Source organism: Candidozyma pseudohaemuli (assembly GCF_003013735.1).
Source record: "Candidozyma pseudohaemuli strain B12108 chromosome Unknown scaffold00009, whole genome shotgun sequence".
Taxonomy (NCBI): Eukaryota; Fungi; Ascomycota; class Pichiomycetes; order Serinales; family Metschnikowiaceae; genus Candidozyma; species Candidozyma pseudohaemuli.
The window spans coordinates 141,671-161,019 of record NW_020194443.1 but is presented as its reverse complement, the minus strand read 5'-3'; the positions used below and the strand labels follow the sequence as shown (position 1 = coordinate 161,019).

Sequence of the window (19,349 nt, the reverse complement as noted above, 5' to 3'; positions counted from 1 at the left end):
GTTGACTACGAGCATCTTTCGAGCTTCACCGATATCTTGCTGTGGATGGATGTCTTGCTGACACTGGAAATCACGAAACGGTGACATGGACAGCGTAGCCTGTGGATTTGACCCACTTCACTGTTTTCAGAATCATCAGGAAAAATTCCCTTAGCCATCCTCATTTTCACTGTGAATGAGGTCTCATCTTGCCAAGACGCATCTTCATTTTGCAGCCATTTCCACGAACACACTTCCCCAATTATCCTACAATCAGACAAAATGCTCCTCTTCAACGCCACCGAAGCTTCCTTCCAATTAAACTTTCATTGTCAAAAAATCCCCCACTTTGCTTCCAGAAGACCCCTCCCCCACCCCACTTGATGAGGTTATCAACATGCGCGATGCCCATATCAAGTACAACCACCAGTATGGAGCTAGATAAGCTCGACCTCTACGCCGAATTGGGTGTTGCCGAAAACGCCTCCGACCGTGAAATCGTCGTGGCTTACAGGAAAAAAGCACTTAAGTACCATCCGGACAAAAACCCCCTGGAACTGGCCAAGCAGAAGTTCCAGCATCTCACGGCTGTCTATGCTGTGCTCAGCGATCTGAAGCTACGAGAGCAGTATGAGCTGTTGAGAAAGAGGACGCAGATTAAAGAAGACGGGCTCAGCGATGAGGTGAAACGGTTTCGGGACCAGCTTCGACGGGCCGAGAAACAGCACGCCACAATGTATGAGGATGCCGGCTTGAGGGAGCAGAAGATACAGCTTCTACAAAAAGAGGCCCAGGATCTCCGATACCAGTTTGAGCGAGAACGCAGTGTTGACAAGTTTGGCTATGTGAGCTATAAAGACTTGGACTTTTCGGGCAGGTTTACCACCCTAGCGTTCAACAAGGAAGAGGACCGAGAGGTGGAGGTCAAGTGGAAGCTTCGAGAAGAGCCCGAGGCCCAAATTGACGCCAGCACACTTTCTGAAATCATGGCCGTATTTGGCGCCGTGGAAAGTGCAAAAATAGGCGAGACCCGAAATGGTTACGTCTATGGATGCGTCGTATACGAGCTATGCGACGGCGCAGAGGCGGCCGCAGCACACGATTACAAACAACGAGCCCGGCGGTGGGAAAACACCAAGGTCCGGAAGCTAGCGTCGCTTCTACGAGGATGCAAGCGAGAGCGCAGAGCAGAGCCACTCAGCAGCTATGCTGCGCTCGTGTTGGAGCAGTTGACAGGACAGGTTGTGTGATATATTATATACCCCGAATGCTATAGGGCTCGGGAGCCCGTGGTGGGAGTGTCCTGGAGGCAGCCCAGTTCTAGTGAGTACAGTAGCCGTTCAGATCATGACGAGATTTCCAAAAGCGTATCGCCGTTTAGTTGAGGTAGAAGTACACGCCGGCAGCCAAAGCAAACACGGCAGCAGCCAACAAGGGGAATGGGATGCCCAGCACCTCGTCGGTGGAGCCAGCAGAGGTGACACCCTGTGCCTCGATGATGGTGCCGCCTTCCAACTTGCCGAGTCTCAAACCCTTCAAGATATCGTGGGCGTCGTCCGAGTGGCCAATGTCGTTGAAGGCCTCGGTGGCGTCAGTGCCAGCAACATCGGCAATCACCTCTTCACCACCTGGGTGCTCATCCAAGTATGGAGTGACATCGTACACCTGACCGTTGTAGACAATCCACAAGTCGTCGGTGGTGTTGTGTTTCTGGACCTCCTCGATGGAGTAAAACTTGTCCTCGACAGCAGAGCCTTCGGTTTCAGACATTTTGGTATGGAGAAGAGCGGGTGGTGGTAAAGTTCGCGGAAGATGAATTTATGTTGAACGCTGGTGAGCTCACATGTGAAAGCGAGCGACGTTTATATGCGATCAGGTGTCTGCTTAACTATGGGAGGGAAAAGGAAAATTGGGGTCCGCTCGCGCTGCCTCTGTGCAGGACGCCCAATCACAGACGCCCGGATTGTCAGGCTGGCTGCGGTGCGATGGCACTTCTGCCGTGTGTTTTGCACTAAGGCGGTAAAGAAACCCCCCAGGTGGGGCGTAGCAGGCTGAAACACGCCACCCGTACCGGCAAAACACCCGTACCTCCGCCCTAGTCTTCCCTAGGGGAAAAACCTTCCTTTCCCAGCGCCCCTCCTGTGAAAAACCTCCACACCACCGTTGTGCTCTGCTTCTCTTTTCACATTGCTGCGGGGCTGGCTGCTGCTTCCGTGCCATTGTGCCTCGACGTCGCTAGCAGACCTTATATCCGCGGTGTGGCTGGATTATAGAAGTGGCATTCGGGGTTCTGGAGCAGGATTGCAGATGGGTGTGCTGGAGACTTCTAAAATCTGAATGTGCAAAAAAACGTTTTGTGGCTTTGTCCGATAGGAGCTTGTGATGGGGAAGTATGGCTGGGGTGTGGAAATGGCTGCGAAATCGCCGGTGCGATCTGTAGATCTAGTGTAGCATATGAAACCTGCCAGATTGTCTAGATTATGAAAAAGTGGCCTGTTATTTGCTTAGGGGGTCTGTTTGTGAAGCCGCATGGCCAAAGGGCTTGTTGATTTCTTGGTTCCTGAAACTCCGATGATCGTGCCACAGTGGGCCACGATGATGTATGGACGATGATCTATGACAGAGGTTCATGGAATACAATAATTCATGGGCTTTTTCCCTGTGAACGTCCAAAATACACCTTCTATTCAACGTCCCTGGATATTTAAAAAAGCTACACCACTCCATCCCTCTTCGTGTATTAGGTCTACCGAATATTCGTCTGCAGCTGCAAGCACCCAGAGTGCCCTGGTGCCGTCTTATGCAAGGATGGCCCTAGGCCAGTAACTATTCTACAAATCAAGCCTCAAGAGCATAGTCGAAACCAAGCTCCTTCAACTCGTCAAACTTGGCCTTCTTCTGGGCCTCGAATGCAGCCTGCTTCTCCTCCCACACAGCCAAAGGCTTCTTCTCGTGGTAGGCAGCGTACTCCCTGGCTCTCCAGTCAAACTCGGTGAATGTGCTCTTGAGGTTGGCTGGGAAAAGATCGTCTCTGGGGTTGTCGATAACGTGCACCTTCATCAAGTGGCCCAAGATGAGGTAGTTGTTCATCGTCTCTGCAGCCACCTTGGCGGCCTCCTCTTCCTTGAACTCAATGAATCCAAAGTGCTTCATGCGGCCGGTGGTTTTGTTTCTGGCAAGTCTCATTCTGGTGATGTCGCCAAACTGTCTGAAGTACTTCTTGGCTTCCTTCTCCTGGAAATGCTGTGGGAGACGGCCGATGTAGATAACGCCTCTTTTCTTGTGAGCGGCCTGAGTGGCCTTCTTTTCTGGAACTTCAAAGTTGACCGTGTGGCCGCCGACACTCTGTGTGGTCTTGGCTGTAGAAGCTGGAGTCTCGAGACCCTCGATGTCCACTTCCTCATCGTCACTGGAAAACTGCTCGTCGCTCAGCGAGTCGGCAGATTCTAGCGCAATCTTCTCCTCCTCGACCTTAGGCTGCTCCGCCTTAGGCTCCTCCTTCTTGGCTTGTTTCGTTTTTTTCTGGCTGACGGATTTGGCCATTTCTGTAGTAGTTGTAGTCTCCCAGGCTCATCTCATCGCACTGAAAAAACACCTCTCATATGTAGTACAGAGCTAGGGTGGGAGGCAGATGGTTGGAGTTAGAAAAGGAAAAAAAAAAGTTTAATGTTTTTTTACTTTGAAGTGAGCTGCCGCTTTATGTATACTAGTTTTATAAGCCTCTTACAGGGTGTGGTGGAAGGCCATTTCGCCTATTTAGTACTGGCTGCGAAACGCTGTACTCACTTGGTTTATCAGTGCATTTCAATCTCTAAACCATGGACCCTTTCAGGGACACCTACTGTAGATCCAGGACAACCCTTTCATCGTCACATCATCAATAATAAAGGTCCCTGACATCTTTTAGTGAGCTTCAGCCAATGCCTCTTGAAGCAAGGAGAACGTCTTTGCAGCAGGAAGCCCAACCACGTTGAAGTAGTCTCCTTGGAGACCAGTAAATAGAAGGTTACCGATACTTTGGTATTGAAAGCCGCCCGCAACTTGAGACCCTTCTTTGGAATTGACGTAATGCATGAGCTCTGAATCCAGGAGCTTGGTGTTGAATTGCAAGTCAGTCACCTCGTGACCATGGACATGGTGCTTCTTGTCATTCTTCAAAACAATAACATGAACAGATGTGATGACTTTGACGTGGCCTGCCTTGCGGAATGCTTTGAGCATTGCAAACTGGTTCTCAGCCGTTTCAGGCTTTTCGTAAACCCTGCCTTCACAGGACACAATTGTGTCTGCAGCAATAAGCACATTGTTTCCCTTTTCAAGCTGTTCTAGAATGCTGGGAATCTTAGCGTGGGCAGTCTGGGTCACGTACTCCATGTCGGATATGCCATCCTTTGATATGTCTTCTTCAAAGGTCGATTTGAGAATGTGAAAGTCTTTGATACCGACATTTGCGGCCAAAATCTCTTTCCTCCGTGGAGACAGGGAGCCAAGAGTGATGCGATATTCTTTTAATTGTTCATAGAGGGGATGATCGAACAGCATGGTTGTAGGTTTCGGTTACTGATCTTCGAGCGGAATCTGACCAATGCAGGATTTTGCACCCAAATCACTATCGACAGATAGAGAAATGACAAAATAAAATCAATGATTGTATCTGGGTAGTTCTGGGCATCTAACATGCTTATCCTTGCGTACATTCATTACCATATTAAATTTAGGGGTGACGGTTTCAGCGTCACTATGTTAATCATACCGCTTGCCTACTCAGCTGCCGCTTTTGATCTGGCTGCTGCAACAGCCGTCTTAAGAAAAGTTGTTCTCATATCAGCCTTCTCTCCAGCCTCAGAATCGACATCCATAGCGTCACTCTTGTCACCTGCTGATGCAGTCGGCTTCTTTCTCGCCTTGTTGGAAGGCTCTGCCACCAAATGCTCTCTAACAGTGCCAATGACAGCTCCGTCATCGTCAAAAACAAGCTCGGTCCCTAGAAGCTTCTTCCAGCGGGCCTGGTATATTTGACCATCAATTGCATTCGAATTGCTGAAAGAGGCCGATTCGGAGTCCGCACCGGCAACCATGTTTTCACTAATCTTGAAAAGAGGCCTTTCTTCCTCCACGCCAGCTAACTGAAATTTGGCGTTTGGGTTGATGAAAAGCAGCTCGCCAATGTCTCGGCTGTCACCAGATTCATCGTAGTATGAGGGCGCCACAATTGGCACATCCACGGCAACGTAAACGTCCTGGTTGTTAGTAATTACTGGGTCAAACGCAATCTCACATGTTACTACGTACCTCGAACTCCAATGGCTCTTTCTCTGGCTTGGCTGGGTTCTCGCTTCCCTGCTTCTGCTTTGCCTCCTCGGCTCTTCTCTTCATGTCCTCGTCAGAACCAGCCTCGACCTTGACGTCAAAGTTCCAGTTCATTTCCTCGCCATCTTTCAAGAAGTCGGTCTTACCATTCTCTAACAAAACCCAGTGATTGTCTTCCCTCTCAAACTTGTCCAAAGAGCACGCACCGGCTCTCAATCTTGTCTTAGTTCCTTTGAAATCAATATCGTCGTAGAGCGACTCGTGGCCCAAAAGCGCCATTCCCAACGCAATCTTGGTGGCTGCGTGGTTCACAAGAAGCAATCTTGTAACCTCGGGGTGCTTCTTTTCGAAAGCTGGAATGAAGGCTTTCCAGAACTTGTGAGATCTCTCAAGAACATCCTCCTCGCTCTCACCTTGAGCACTAGGAACGACGCCACTTTCAGAGTCCCAAGTTGCCGGCTCACCCAAGACTTCAGCAAAAAACTCGCCCAATTTCTTGTAGTCTGCTGGCACTGGCACCACTCCTCTGTCCTTCTTGAACCATTCACCAATACCTCTATCTAGGTGGACCTTCAAGCCCAGCTTTTCAGCAAACGGCCTAGCTGATTCCACACAGCGATAGAATGGAGAAGAAAGTATAAATTGGGGCTGTTTGTCCTTTGGAAGCGTGGCCAAGTATTCGCCTAGTTCGACTGCTTGGTCCACACCATGTGGAGCCAAAGCTGGATCCAGGTCAATTCCAGTTGGGTTAGGAGGGTGTGGTGGAGGTAACCAGTTTGAACGGAAGCCATGACGGGCAATATAAATAGTCTGTAGGGTCATCTATGGTTGTCTATGGGAAAAGAAAGTCTATGTGTTTGGGAACGTTTTTCGGACCACGCTCATTATTTATGGTTCCCATGTGGAGGAACCAGGTGATGGGGAAGAAGTCACTACACCACATATTTCTATAGGCACATTATTTATACGTAGATTGTCCGAATAGACATTACACCAAGAACTCCAATGGGTTCTCGACAATTCTCTTCAACTCACGCACCCAGTCACCGCCCACGGCACCGTCGATTACTCTGTGGTCGAATGTGGCAGTCACGGTGATGACGTCCTCAAAGACGAAACCTTGCTCGTTAACAGCGCTTGGCACAGCCTTCTTGTCGGTAGTACCAATGGCCACGATGGCAGACTGAGGTGGGTTGATGATGGAGGTGAAAGCGTTCACAGCGTGGTTCATGCCCAAGTTGGAGATGCAGATGGTACCGCCCTGGTACTCTTCAGGAGCCAACTTGCCGGCCTTGGCCTTCTTGCCCAATTCCTTGATCTCCTTGGAGATGGCAGCCAAGCCTCTGTTGTGTGCGTTCTTCACGATAGGAGTGATCAAGCCGGTAGGCGTGGCAACGGCAACAGACACGTCGACGTTGTTGTACTGTCTAATGACACCCTCTTCAGCCAACCAGGCGGAGTTGGCCTGTGGAACTCTCACGGAGGCCAAAGCAATGGCCTTGATCAACAAGTCGTTGACAGACAACTTGTATCTGTCCTCGGCGGTAGCATTGAGCGACTGGCGCAACTTCAACAACTTGGTGACGTTGAGCTGGGACTGGACAATGTATGTTGGGGACTGCTGGGTGGACTGCAACAATCTGGAGGCGATGGTCTTTCTCATACCAGTAAGAGGAATGTCCTCGTAAGAGGCTGGGACGGCAGCGCCGGTGGCAGCTGGAGCAGCACTGGTGGCAGCGGCAGGAGCCTTGTAAGCCTCAACGTCCTTGGCAACGATTCTGCCGTTAGGACCAGAACCCTTGATGTTCTTCAAAGCGATACCCTTGTCCAAAGCGATGGTCTTGGCCAATGGAGATGCAAAGATTCTGCCAGCTGGGGCCTTGGAAGGAGTAGAGTCCTTGGCGGTAGCAGCAGGCTTCTGAGGAGCCTCGTCCTCCTTCTTTGGCTCCTCCTTTGGCTCTTCCTTGGCCTCCTCCTGAGCAGGAGGGGCAGGACCCTCACCAGCGTCCTCAGCGGTGAAGCTCTCGAAAGCAGCCACATCGCCAGATTCCTCAACGTAAACGGCAATAGGCTTACCAACAGGCACGTCCTGGGCACCAGCGTCGACCAAGATCTTGGCCAAGTAGCCCTCCTCCTGGAACTCAAAGTCCATGGAGGCCTTGTCGGTCTCGATCTCGGCAATGGGCTCACCAGGGGCCAATTCATCGCCAACCTGCTTGCTCCACGACATGATTCCACCCTGGGTCATGGTAGGCGACAAAGCAGGCATGTGGATGACAGTGTGGTCTGGGAACTTGGAGGAGTAGAATCTTGCCATGGAGAGAGTGACTCTGGCAGCAAGGAAGGAGTTGCTGGCGCCAGCGTATCTGGCTGCCGCAGCGTGAGACACAGAGGCACGCAATGCCGAAGAGGCTCTTTGGGCAAACATGGGAAGAGTAGGTTGTGAAGTTTTTGTTAAGTGGGTTTGACTTTTGCGGTACAGGACGCTAGCATCGCATGGTTGTCTTCCGTTGCTCGGTGGAACACCTCCGGGTCACGTGCGGAAAGGTGAAGGGTCGGTTTCGGGGGATTTCCTTGACTATAGCGCCAAATTGGTGTAGAATCATAAAACTTCACTTCTACTTTCAAAGAAAACGTCGTTTTTCCTCTCCTCCCGCTTCTGTGTGGCGGAATTAACGAACAGTTATTCTCGGAATTGGCGGTCTCGGAGTGCGCGAGGCTACCGCTTCGGACCCCGATGACAGCCGGGACAGATAACAGAGGAAGGGCAAAACGTGGCACAAAGAGATGTTTTTGGGGAAGTTCTAAAAAAGGATTTTGCATTTTGTTAAGTGAAATCGGTGAAGTTTTGAGTTTGGTTTTGCTGCAAATTGTGTCAGTCAGCCTGTTGGCCAGTCTCGGAGATGCTGACTCCGATAAGTGGCAGGTACCAACAATCGGGTCAACAAAATGTTTCACCAGAAGAGGTAAATACAGCGATTTCCGGGAGAGGTGGAATGTAAGTAATAATCTAGTAGCTTGTCAAAAAATCATTGCGGAATATCAAATATTTTGAATTATAGGTTGGTTTTGTGACTTTGGGTGGTTGTTGTGGAAGCTCTCGTCCAAGTTTGAAAAACTTGAGAATGGGTGCAAAGTAAACCATCGCACATAAAATCGTGTAAACAAAAGTGGATTTAACCGACTTGAAGCATGCAAGGCATCTCGGTGTCATTTCTGTTCAAGCTCTAATTGTTTCCTCAATTGGAGATTCTATGGTAACATAGTCATTGCAAGCACACTGATGACGTAATTGAACCAACAAAAAAGATAATGAAGAAACAATTCTACAGTAGCTTCTTTTTTCATGAAACGCCGTCTAATTCATTTCTCTACTTCGTTGTCTATAGAAGGGCGGGCTCACCGTAAAACAGCTGGCTGGTCAAACCCACAGGCTTGTCAAACATGCTTGCCACGTCCTTGTAGCCATTGTCCTTGACACACTCCTCCTCGTAAATGACCTTAGCAGCACCTGCCTTTTCAAATGCATCTTTGGCAGTCTGCCACAGAAATCTAACGAGTCCATGATGCCAGCCGAACACAGGATCAACGTTCTCCTTGAGCCAACGGCTCGTTCTGGGATCGGACGGGTAACCCGAACCTAGGTCATGACCCTTGACCATGTCTATATGTTTGTTGAAATATTGCAAGTTCAAGTCTCGTGTGACCTTAGCCACGACAGACGCTGTACTAACAATTGGAAAAATGCTATCGGCCTTTTTCGTCACGGTCACATCAGCGTTGCCGAACACACGTTGTAGCTTAGCCTGGTAGGAGGCGGGAGGTCCGACCGTGTCAACAAAGATTTTACGGACGTTGACACCGGACTTGATAACTTCAGATATGAGTGCAATTGTAGTATCGTGAGCTTGTTCATTCAAATTGTAAGCACCGGCGCCTAATGCGCTTCGAAGCATACCGCTGGAGATGTCCTTAGCAGTCATCGTACGTGTGGCCCAGCCAACGTTTTTGTAAAGCTCATGGTCCTCCTGATCTATCAACTCGAAGAGCTCTTGACGTCTGGAGTCCTTCAATGTCTTGGAATCAGCAAAGCCATACTTCAGTTTGAGCAGACTGTGGTATTCTTCCGTGCAATACGAGATACCGTAAACCATTGGGCCTAGTACCGGCCCTCTTCCGGCCTCGTCGACGCCTAGAACTATTGGTTCTCCAGGATTATTCTTGATCACCTCTGGTATGGCAGAATGGTAGGTGGTAGAATCAAAGGCAAACTTGTCCTCTATGGAAGTTATGGACTTGGGTGCCCATTTTTCAATGCTCATACCCTCATCTGAAGTCTTGGCCCTTTTGGCCTTGGGCTCCTCAGAATCTGTCATGAAGAGTGATGATGGAAAACAACGCGTATACATTTCGCGCTGTGTATGCGTTTGGGTGCAAAATACTGAGAGCGTTCTTTGAAAAGCGTGTTAAAACTAGGTACAAGAATTAAAGTCTATAAATTTTATGTAATGACGTTTGAGCTCAGATTTTAGTCAGTGTGGCTCATGTACTTCTTGGTGGTTTCGTAGGATAAGAACATGACAGCAGTAGACGGCAATACCCTCACCAAATTGGCACTGAGGCCCTGATATAGTGTTCGAATACCGCCACCCAGGTTCTTGATTTGACGAAGCAGAGATAGTATTGTCCGTTCCTCGTTGCCAAAATTGTAGCTTTGGAGCCTCGACTTGATCACCTGCGTTGGGTAGACAATGATCATGCTTAGTGTTCGTGCCATGATGGAGATACCAGTGTACTGGTAATTGGAAAGCTCCTTGTCCTGGCGCTTTGCAAGGTATAGTTTTGCATGATCATAAAATGTGAATTGCAAGCTGCCTTGGAAAACAGAAAACAAGCTTGGGATTGTACCTTTCCAGAACGTACGTACTCCCTCGTTGATGTAGATCTTCCTGATGCCGTCCCAGAGTGATGAGTATGAAGTTTTCGTTTTGGGAGTACTCAAAATACGAGTCTTGAGAACCCAAATTGGGTTTGTCAAAAGTGCAGTCGATATGCCTGCCAATGATGATGCCGCAAAGTAATTGGGAGACTGTTCTGTGGATACCAATTCCTTGAACTCTGCGTAAAGGCCAAAGTACATGGCCCATGCAGAGATGTTGCCCACAAAATTGGGGCCCACACCTCTGTAGTACTGTTGCAAAGTGTAGAATGCTTTTGGGTGTTTCTTTCCACCAGCTAGGTAGGCTTTGTTGGCCAGGTTTTGTATGTCATGGTATACCTTCGATATGAGTTCGAAGGGTTTCGAAGACAGTTTCTCCGCAAGCTGGAGTCTGATTTTGATAAGGTCCAAGGGATGGGTAGCTAGCGTGGTGGTGAAACCCGCTACTAAGCCGGATACGACCTCGACTTGGCGTCTCGACCATTGCTCAGACATGGATGCTGAGCAAGTAGAGATGAGATGCGATTTGGTGTAGGACAAGATTGATTGATAAGGTAAGCAAGACAGGTTTGAGGAAAACGAGAAAACTGACTTTGCGGTGGTCTCCAAAATGCTTTTTGATAATCACCAGTACTTAGGGTCACATTTCTCTCGGATATTCTGGTGGACATATTAGCTTTGCTCGAGTTGCTCTCCAAGTCCTTCAACCCAGCACTTACAACTACACGGCGAATCGCGCCACAAAGACTCAATCTATGATACTATTGCTATGTACAAAGGTAACGTGTTCTAACACTCAACCTTACACGGATGGAACAGGGCTCAACAAGTTGAACAAGTTAGGCTTGTGAGTAGAACCCTTCCAGCCCAAGTACAAGATAAATGGGATGAAGCCGTAGTGAGCAACGGTTCTGGAGTAGTCCAAGACCTTGTTGATGGTCTCCTTGGACTCATCGGAGAGTGTGATTTGGTAGTTAGCCATTATGTATTGTGCTGATTTGGGTGGAGGTGATTCGTTGAGCCTTGTAAATTTTTAGGCCGAGCTTCTCAGTTACCGAGGTGCACGGATGTGGAGGGTCCTGGGACATGACACACGGCTGTGTTGCCCATCCAGCCCGGAATTACTCGGATTGGTGTAAGATTGCCTCGCTTCGAAGATCATCAATTTTCGCCTTGTAGAATATTGGTTATGACCCTCCACTTTCCCTTCCACAAGACGAACATGTACGCTCGTGTGTACAGGATGCTGCGTGTGAGTTAAGTACTATTTGTTCAGAGACAGCTGTCGTATTCTTGGAAAAAAAACACCAATGAAGATTTTATTGTGTGAGGAGCCTCGAACCATAGCATTGGTCTCGGAAACGCATGCCCTCACATTCCGTTTAGCCAGTTCGAGTCTTGACGACCCTAAAAAGAGCCCTTCTGTGGAAGTTCAAATCGAGCCAAACTCCAATTTTCAGCACAATAGAAAGTACAAGGTTTTGATCCACAGAGACATACACGGATGCTTGGGTCTTATTACAATTGAACAGCAGGTGTATCTAGCATTAATCACTGGTGCTTCCACCAATGTGGCTCGCCCAGTTCCTTACGAGTCGGTTGATAAGATCTTCGCAGTGGACTTTGTCTCATTGGGAAGCAACGAATGGGATTATGTCAACTTGGACTCCGGTGGAATGGCGGTTCAGACCCAGGAGCCTGATGAATTTGATCCCCAAGCTCAGAGGACGGTACACCCTTGTTTCGAGATCAAGAAGTTGTTATCCAACGGTTCCTTCTACTATTCCAACGACTTTGATTTGACATCCACTTTGCAAAACAGGGGCATTGACGCAACCAAATTCGACAAGGCTGCTCACGACGCTGAGAAGGCTGACGACATAACTAGAGTCAACTTGCAGCATTACGAGCAGCAGTACATGTGGAACTCGTTCTTGATGAATGAGCTTCTCAAGTTCAGAGCCAACTTGGACGAAGATGCAATGGAGGTGATTGACCACAACAGATTCTTAACCACTGTCATCCGTGGTTTCGCCAAAACCGTGCGTTTGAATTCTAGAGGCGATACCATCAGTATTATCTCAAAGCAGTCCTGGAAAAGAGCCGGCACGCGATTCAATGCCAGAGGTATTGACGATGATGGTCACGTTGCAAACTTTGTGGAGACAGATTTTATCTTCAACAATGTTTCTCTGCGACTGGTGTTCTCCTTCACCCAGATCAGAGGTTCTGTCCCTGCCTTCTGGGAGCAAGACTCCACATTGATAAACCCTAAGATCACTATCACAAGATCGCGTGAAGCCACACAGCCTGCCTTCAACAAGCACTTTGATGAAGTCTGTGAAAAATACGGTGTGTGTCACATTGTCAACCTTCTCTCCAAGACCAAGACCCAAGAAGTTAACGTCCTGCGTTGCTACAAGGAACTCTTAGACAGATCTCCACACAAATCTGAACTTTCCTACAGCCACTTTGACTTCCATGCTGAAACGAAGCAGCTGAGTGGAGGGTTTGCGGGAGCTACAAAGATTCTCCCGTTGCTTTTCGACTCGTTAGAATCCTTTGGGTGGTACGATTTCGATGTTCAGGAAGCAGAAGCAGTCACTCGCCAGAACGGTGTGTTCCGTGTGAACTGTTTGGACTGTTTGGACAGAACTAATTTGGTCGAACAAGTTGTGTGTCAAAGAGTCTTGAGCCACATCCTTCGAAGCCAAATGCCTGCCGGAGGTAAGTCCCCTCGTGAGAAGCAGCTCATCGAGGAGCTCACTCTTAAGCATAACGCTCTTTGGGCGGACAATGGAGATGCTATCTCACAAATCTACACCGGTACGAATGCTTTGAAGTCTTCGTTCTCAAGATCTGGTAAGATGAACTTCGCAGGTGCTCTCTCCGATGTCACCAAGTCTGTCTCCAGGATGTATCAAAACACATTTGTGGACTCTAAGAAACAACTGACGATAGACCTTTTACTTGGTAAAGATGCCAAGAATGGTAAGGCTGTCAAGATCTTTGACCCTATCTACGAATTCGTGCACGACAAGCTTCAGGAGAATGCTCTGGCTTTCACGACATACAAGAATATCAATATGTTTGTGGGTACATTCAATGTCAGTGCTGCATCGCACCCCATCAAGGAAAGTCTCGAAGACTGGCTCTTCCCAGCTTCCAACGACAAATACACAGCCCCCGAGCTTTACGCTATTGGACTTCAAGAATTAATTGAACTTAATGCTGGATCTTTCCTTACTTCGGATAGCTCTAAGCCTTCGCAATGGGGTGAATTTTTGAACAAACAACTCAATTCCAAGGGCGAGGACTATTACTTGCTTCGAACCGAGGCAATTGCATCCATGAGTGTGTATTTATTCGTCAGAAGAGACCAAACACAGCATGTAACGCAGGTGTCAGGCTCCTCGAAAAAGACAGGTCTTGGTGGTATGACTGCCAACAAGGGAGCTTGTGCTGTCAGATTTGAGTTTGGATCAACATCGTTTGCTTTGGTGACCTCTCATTTGGCTGCTGGTGTGAATGCCACAATTGAAAGATACAATGACTATACACTGATCATGCAAGGACTCACCTTTACCAGAAACTACACCATCGGTGATCACGATAACATTATTTGGTTTGGTGACTTGAACTACAGAGTGGAGCTTCCAAATGACAGATGCCGGTACTTAGTTGAGAGCGGAGCTTTCGATGAGTTGAACGATGCCGATCAATTGAGAGCAGAGATGGCGAAAGGGGGTGCTTTCTCAGAGCTCCAAGAGAGTCCCTTGCTTTTCTATCCAACCTACAAGTATGACAAGGGCACTTCGAACTACGACACTTCTGAGAAGCAACGTGTTCCTTCCTGGACTGACAGAATTCTTTACAGAAGTGTCAACAAGGATGGCTTGAAGGCTTTGAACTATGGTTCTGTCATGGACATCTTTGTGAGTGATCACAAGCCCGTGTTCTCGACTTTCAAGGTCAATATCAAGGTCGTCAACAAGGCCAAGAAGCTGAAGTTGGCCGAAGACTACTATAATGCCTACAAGAAGGAGTACGGCTCAAGCCTGAGCTTGATCGAATTCGACAATGAATCTTCGCCTGGTTCGACAGCCAACTCGACATTCACCTCGAAAACCCTTTCAGAAATGAACATTCTCGAAGACGAATACTCGCCTAGCAAACCGCCAGCTCGTGGTCCAAAGCCTCGTGCTGTGAACACTTTGCCCAAGAGAGTTCCACCACCACCTGTGAGCAGAAAGGCTGTTTCTCAAAACCAGGGCAATGAGTTGAGCGACAGACTCAAGGCTAGACATGAGATCTCCACGCCGCCTCCTCCACCACCTTCCAGAAACTCGGCCCCACCTTCTAGAAATCACAACTTGGGTTTCTCTGCGGCTCCTCTTGTGCCTTCAGGATCTCAACCATCTACCCCACGGTCAATGTCTCCTAGTGTGACGAACACAAGCGCCTCATCGCCAACCAAGCCTGCTGCCAGTGAATCAAGACCCCCTGTGAAGCCTAGTAAACCTAAGGCCTTGTCCACTAATAAGGTTGAACAACTTCCGCAGCAGAAATCCAGCGGAGCCAGAGCACCACCCCCTCCACCCCCAAGAGCCAATACCAATGGCTCCTCCTCGAAAGGCAACATGATGGACTGGAAACCTCTTGTGCCCCAATAGACATTTAGTTAAACATTTATTCAACGAACTCGACTGTAGTGTGCATATTACGGTATGGAAGTATCTCACCAGCACTGTAAGATCAACTATCAACACCACACTAAAAATGTCAAAAAGAATAAAGAACGTCTCCATATCAGTACCAATACTTTATGGTAATACTGCAAAGCATCTTGCTGATGAAAAGCGTACAGAGAAGACCCCTCCTGATCACACTCACGAATGGACAGTATTTTTCAAACCTGTTCTCGATAATGTCGACCTTACACCTCTCATAAAGAAAGTCACATTCAAATTACACGAGACTTATGAAAATCCTGTTCGCTCTGTCGAAAGACCTCCTTACCAAGTAACCGAAACTGGGTGGGGTGAGTTCGAAATCATCATCAAGGTACACTTCCATCCAGGAGCAGAACTCGGCATCAACGAGAAGAACTTTCAGATATTCCATGGCTTGAAGCTCCATCCATACAATCCCAAGGCACCCAAAAGAGAAAATGGCGAAGTGTACTCGGTTCTTTTTGACGAGCTAGTGTTCAACGAGCCTACGGAAGCCACATTTGAGATTCTCACGGGTAAACCGCTGAATTTGCTTCCTTACAAATATTCAGACCCACTGAAACGCGACCAAGAGTACTTACGGACGGACGAGATTGACGAACTAGCAAGACTAGACGTGTACATCTCGAAGGTCAAGGACGAGATTGAGAAACAGCGCCATGAGTATAAAGAGCTTGAACAGCAGAGAGCCGCTTTACTACAGTGAAGGTCATAAAACATGTCATGAAGTCGTTACATAAGGATGGTGATCTTGTGCTCCATGAAGAAGTCCAAGAACTCATCAATGAGGCCTTGAAGTTGTGGTAGACTAACGCCAAATTTTTGGTGCGGTCCATAGTACGGGCCGATGCGGATGGGAAGCTTGCATCTGACAACCAGGTCAGAGTCAATAGCGATGAGGTAGTTGAGTGGGTAGTTGCCACCACCGAGGGGGTCCATGATCTCGAAATAGCGAGCGAGCTCTTTGCAAGTTTCGGTGTCCAGACAATGAAAGTGAGGATTCTCTGTGAAGCGGCTATCGATATGCAGCGAAACGAACACTAGAGGGTCAAAGTGCTTGGGGAACATGTCCCGAATCACGTCAATGTATTCTTTACCCTGAGCGCCCAAAAACACAAGGAAATTGAGACTGTCAACATGATCCATCTCCATAGGCGAGGCACCAGTGCTGCTTTCCATCACTTGTTGAAGAGACAACTGAACCCAATGATCAAGTGGAGTCCCGTCTTTTTCTAGAAAGCTGGGAGGAGCTTTTCGTGTGATTGAGGTCTTGATACATTTGGTCAGACCCTGGGTTTCTAGCTGGGAGAAGGAATCTGAGCGGTGCTCAACAACGGTATCGTCACCGCGTCGCTTCATAGCTTTCGTGGGTTTCCTTATTTCGGCTGATACCTTCAGGTGGGTAGAGCGCGAAAAGCTATCATTAAGTATGGCGGTTTGAATTGGTCTACATGATGCAAAAGATCGGGGTAGCTGAAAGTTGGGGTAGGCCGGCATGAGAAAACAATCGAGAAGCGATGAGGACGCACCACAAATACCGGGGGGTTCACCCCACGGAGACCTAAACCAGCAAGATAAGAAAATTCCTTTTGGCTTCGAAAGATTAATTTTTATGTTTTGTCGGTCATGTTATTATAGTAATGAAAACGTCCAAGTTGGAATGCACGAGCCTCCCCTCTATTATTAATGCACGTCTGTGGTTGGTCAGCCTGGACCACTGCATTCCTCACCTCTCTAACAATTTTTTTTTTTCCTTCTTCTTGTCCCGACCCTGTCTCGGGCCTGAGGGTCCCTCACTTTTTCGGAAACAACCTAATTTCTCCACATGCCTCCCCTCAGATCATACAAGCCCCGTATGGAGATTACCGGGAAACCGCAACCCGCTGAATATGCATCATATACGATTGTAGACTAGTATCGTCCGTCATGACGTCAAACTGGCCTCCGTACATGTGGTTAGGGTTTGTCAGATAACTCGTTGATGGGTTGAGCTTGGCCATAAGGAAACGGGCCTGAGATCCGCCGTCGTCGCAGTCGATAAACCGGGGCAACGGAAACCTGTCTTTGAGAATCTCCAACGCCTCATGCTTTGGTGCTTCCAAGAACTCTTTGAAATGCTCGTAGCCTTCCATATTGTGGTAGTTGGCCTTTCTCCACTGCGCAACAGTGGTACCATGGTAGATGAGGATATGGAAGAATGTATCTAGAAGGAGAATCTTGGTGAGCCCGAGCGACATGGAGTCAAGTAGAACTGGCTCGGGATCTATGTTGGGTTCACCTGTCTCAGGGTCCTCTGTTCCAAAGGTCTCAATGTCGTACGACAATAAGGATGGTTGGATCATGGTCAACGAGTTGTTGACGTCTTCATGCATGAAAATGTGACGAATGTAACTCGTCTCATCTGGAGAATTGTTGAACACTCGAATGAATGGTGACCGGCGTAGATGGTACATGAATTGCGGCAACATTGAGTAGCTGTTTGATAAACGGAATGAATCGAGTTGCTTCTTTTGGTACACCCCAAAGCGGGCACAATAGTCGGCGAGCACCTTGTCGAGATGCTTCACAACGTCGGTGTGATCGTATGTCGTCTTTGTGCTGTTGAAGATGTGGGCTCGAAGCTTATCGATGGAGCTCCTTGCAATGGCGATGAAGGCTGCGCTTTGATCAAACCCTAATTCCAAGTTCTGGTTGTCGGAATCGGCAATAACTGCCAAAGGTAATGTAGTGACTCTTACTCGCTTCTCTCCACATGGATGTTGGTAGTGGAAGCTGAACTGGATGAAAGCAAAGCCAGGCTGAGGCGAGTCGAGCTTGTCAAAGTAAATCGCGTACGTGGATTGAGGGTCCACACCACAAAGCTTCCAAGCATTGGTGTTGCCTTGACCAATACTTTGAGGAGAAACACTGGAATTGATGAAAGTGTTGTCTTTTCTAAGTGGAAGCGCAGTAGCGTGGCCGATGAGACCTTGGATTTGCAAATCTGTTGTAGTTCTGCATTCGACAGTAGCATTAAGGGCCATCTCTGAGCCCAATTCATCATTGACTTCCTCGCTGGTCTCGCGTCTGAGGAACTTCACCAAACTTTGCTTGAAGATAGCAGTGCTGAAGGAGTCACTCATGACAACGGCACCTCCTGTTGCAGATGCGATATCGTCCATCTCGTATAAACCGATCTGGTCGTAACTGCCAATAAATATGTCACAGCAAATTCCCATATCCACGAGTGACCTGGCAACCTGTTCGTAGAATGACTTGGCATTCTTGTACAACAGGGAGTCCACTTTGGTAACTCCATTGGCCAAGTTGGGTATATGCGTTTGCAGCATCTTGTCTATGTCGTGATGCGATCTAATGGGCTCTTTCAATTGAGAACCTACGACCCTTGCAGGGCCATGCGTTGCAACACCGCCAATGAAACACATGAGGTGACCACCAGCGGAGGCTCCATTGCCCAAAATGGCTCGAAGCACCAAGGAACTGACCTTCACAGCGCACCCGGTTGATCTTTCAGGTCTCTGGCTTGACTGTGAGCGTGGGAATGTGTTGTTCTGTAGTCTATCAATGATGGAGGATAGTTGGTACTCAGCGTATTCAACTGGCTGCAAGAACTTTTGTGCAACAGGGCTTAACTCAGCCTGCTGTCGGTGCAATGACATACCCACATTGAGGCCCAATATCGTTTCAATGGTCTTAAGCTCGTATTCTTTAGCTCCGTTGAAGGTATAGCTGCGATTGGGAACCAGCAAGTCGTGAAGCTGCACGTGTTTGCCGAACGTCACAAGACCCACCAAAGCATGAGCTGGAAGATAAGACAAGGATAGAAGAATGGACTCCTTCAATTGGGCAAAAGCCTCAGTGACGTCTTCATTCTCGAAGCATGTGTCAACACAGTAGAAGAAGATCGGTGGTAGCGGGGCAGAACGATCAGTGGAGTATTCAACGGTGGTACTTTCAGGATTAAGGGCCTGGGAATAGCTCCCGTCCTCAGCAATGAGTAGCCTGTTTCCGAAACCACAGAACTGGCAGTGCCATACCTCCGGCTGGTTCGCCTTGATTGTGACAAATGGGTTCAAGAATGCACGACACTGGCGACACTGCTGCATTTGCTGGAAATGTAAGCGGTTCACAGGCGATTTGTCGTTGTACGGAGTGTAGAATGCTGTCAATGGAACGACGTTATGCTGGCTCTGGAGCCTTGATTTCGGGACATTGTGCCACGAAAGACGAACACCGTCTATTTCCTCTTTTTCTTCGAAGTTCATGATCCCGGATCAGAGGGAACCTTGTTTCACTTCTGCTTTGTTGTGAAGAGACACGAAGGTGAAGAGTTCAACGGTTTATCTCTTCTGACCGCGCAAAGAAATGTTCGGCCTCGGTTCCACTCG

The 19,349-nt window shown here is 48.3% G+C and overlaps 12 protein-coding genes across 12 annotated transcripts; 3 read left to right on the top strand and 9 right to left on the bottom strand.

Annotated features, from left to right (window-relative positions):
* Window positions 1-410: 410 nt before the first annotated feature.
* Window positions 411-1,229, top strand: C7M61_003492 (U2-type spliceosomal complex subunit; the record flags this gene model as incomplete). The annotated part of the gene is made up of 1 exon (XM_024858829.1): window positions 411-1,229. One exon carries the CDS (start codon window positions 411-413, stop codon window positions 1,227-1,229), a length of 819 nt encoding a protein of 272 aa, XP_024712916.1.
* Window positions 1,230-1,356: 127 nt separating this feature from the next.
* Window positions 1,357-1,749, bottom strand: CYB5 (Cyb5p; the record flags this gene model as incomplete). The annotated part of the gene is made up of 1 exon (XM_024858828.1): window positions 1,357-1,749. One exon carries the CDS (start codon window positions 1,747-1,749, stop codon window positions 1,357-1,359), a length of 393 nt encoding a protein of 130 aa, XP_024712915.1.
* Window positions 1,750-2,817: 1,068 nt separating this feature from the next.
* Window positions 2,818-3,522, bottom strand: NOP15 (rRNA-binding ribosome biosynthesis protein; the record flags this gene model as incomplete). Its single annotated transcript, XM_024858827.1, has 1 exon — window positions 2,818-3,522. The coding sequence occupies one exon, from the start codon at window positions 3,520-3,522 to the stop codon at window positions 2,818-2,820; it is 705 nt and encodes a 234-aa protein (XP_024712914.1).
* Window positions 3,523-3,882: 360 nt separating this feature from the next.
* Window positions 3,883-4,521, bottom strand: C7M61_003489 (nucleotide diphosphatase; the record flags this gene model as incomplete). Its single annotated transcript, XM_024858826.1, has 1 exon — window positions 3,883-4,521. One exon carries the CDS (start codon window positions 4,519-4,521, stop codon window positions 3,883-3,885), a length of 639 nt encoding a protein of 212 aa, XP_024712913.1.
* A 218-nt stretch (window positions 4,522-4,739) lies between these two features.
* C7M61_003488 (transcription factor TFIIIC subunit) lies at window positions 4,740-6,111 on the bottom strand (the record flags this gene model as incomplete). Its single annotated transcript, XM_024858825.1, has 2 exons — window positions 4,740-5,219; window positions 5,272-6,111. 2 exons carry the CDS (start codon window positions 6,109-6,111, stop codon window positions 4,740-4,742), a joined length of 1,320 nt encoding a protein of 439 aa, XP_024712912.1.
* Window positions 6,112-6,277: 166 nt separating this feature from the next.
* Window positions 6,278-7,717, bottom strand: LAT1 (dihydrolipoyllysine-residue acetyltransferase; the record flags this gene model as incomplete). The annotated part of the gene is made up of 1 exon (XM_024858824.1): window positions 6,278-7,717. The coding sequence occupies one exon, from the start codon at window positions 7,715-7,717 to the stop codon at window positions 6,278-6,280; it is 1,440 nt and encodes a 479-aa protein (XP_024712911.1).
* Window positions 7,718-8,672: 955 nt separating this feature from the next.
* Window positions 8,673-9,665, bottom strand: RNH35 (ribonuclease H2 catalytic subunit; the record flags this gene model as incomplete). Its single annotated transcript, XM_024858823.1, has 1 exon — window positions 8,673-9,665. One exon carries the CDS (start codon window positions 9,663-9,665, stop codon window positions 8,673-8,675), a length of 993 nt encoding a protein of 330 aa, XP_024712910.1.
* A 152-nt stretch (window positions 9,666-9,817) lies between these two features.
* Window positions 9,818-11,210, bottom strand: C7M61_003485 (uncharacterized protein; the record flags this gene model as incomplete). The annotated part of the gene is made up of 2 exons (XM_024858822.1): window positions 9,818-10,714; window positions 11,037-11,210. 2 exons carry the CDS (start codon window positions 11,208-11,210, stop codon window positions 9,818-9,820), a joined length of 1,071 nt encoding a protein of 356 aa, XP_024712909.1.
* Window positions 11,211-11,538: 328 nt separating this feature from the next.
* C7M61_003484 (phosphatidylinositol-3-/phosphoinositide 5-phosphatase) lies at window positions 11,539-14,901 on the top strand (the record flags this gene model as incomplete). Its single annotated transcript, XM_024858821.1, has 1 exon — window positions 11,539-14,901. The coding sequence occupies one exon, from the start codon at window positions 11,539-11,541 to the stop codon at window positions 14,899-14,901; it is 3,363 nt and encodes a 1,120-aa protein (XP_024712908.1).
* Window positions 14,902-15,007: 106 nt separating this feature from the next.
* YAF9 (Yaf9p) lies at window positions 15,008-15,667 on the top strand (the record flags this gene model as incomplete). Its single annotated transcript, XM_024858820.1, has 1 exon — window positions 15,008-15,667. One exon carries the CDS (start codon window positions 15,008-15,010, stop codon window positions 15,665-15,667), a length of 660 nt encoding a protein of 219 aa, XP_024712907.1.
* A 26-nt stretch (window positions 15,668-15,693) lies between these two features.
* C7M61_003482 (uncharacterized protein) lies at window positions 15,694-16,320 on the bottom strand (the record flags this gene model as incomplete). Its single annotated transcript, XM_024858819.1, has 1 exon — window positions 15,694-16,320. The coding sequence occupies one exon, from the start codon at window positions 16,318-16,320 to the stop codon at window positions 15,694-15,696; it is 627 nt and encodes a 208-aa protein (XP_024712906.1).
* Window positions 16,321-16,823: 503 nt separating this feature from the next.
* C7M61_003481 (uncharacterized protein) lies at window positions 16,824-19,226 on the bottom strand (the record flags this gene model as incomplete). Its single annotated transcript, XM_024858818.1, has 1 exon — window positions 16,824-19,226. The coding sequence occupies one exon, from the start codon at window positions 19,224-19,226 to the stop codon at window positions 16,824-16,826; it is 2,403 nt and encodes an 800-aa protein (XP_024712905.1).
* Between the last annotated feature and the right edge of the window lie 123 nt (window positions 19,227-19,349).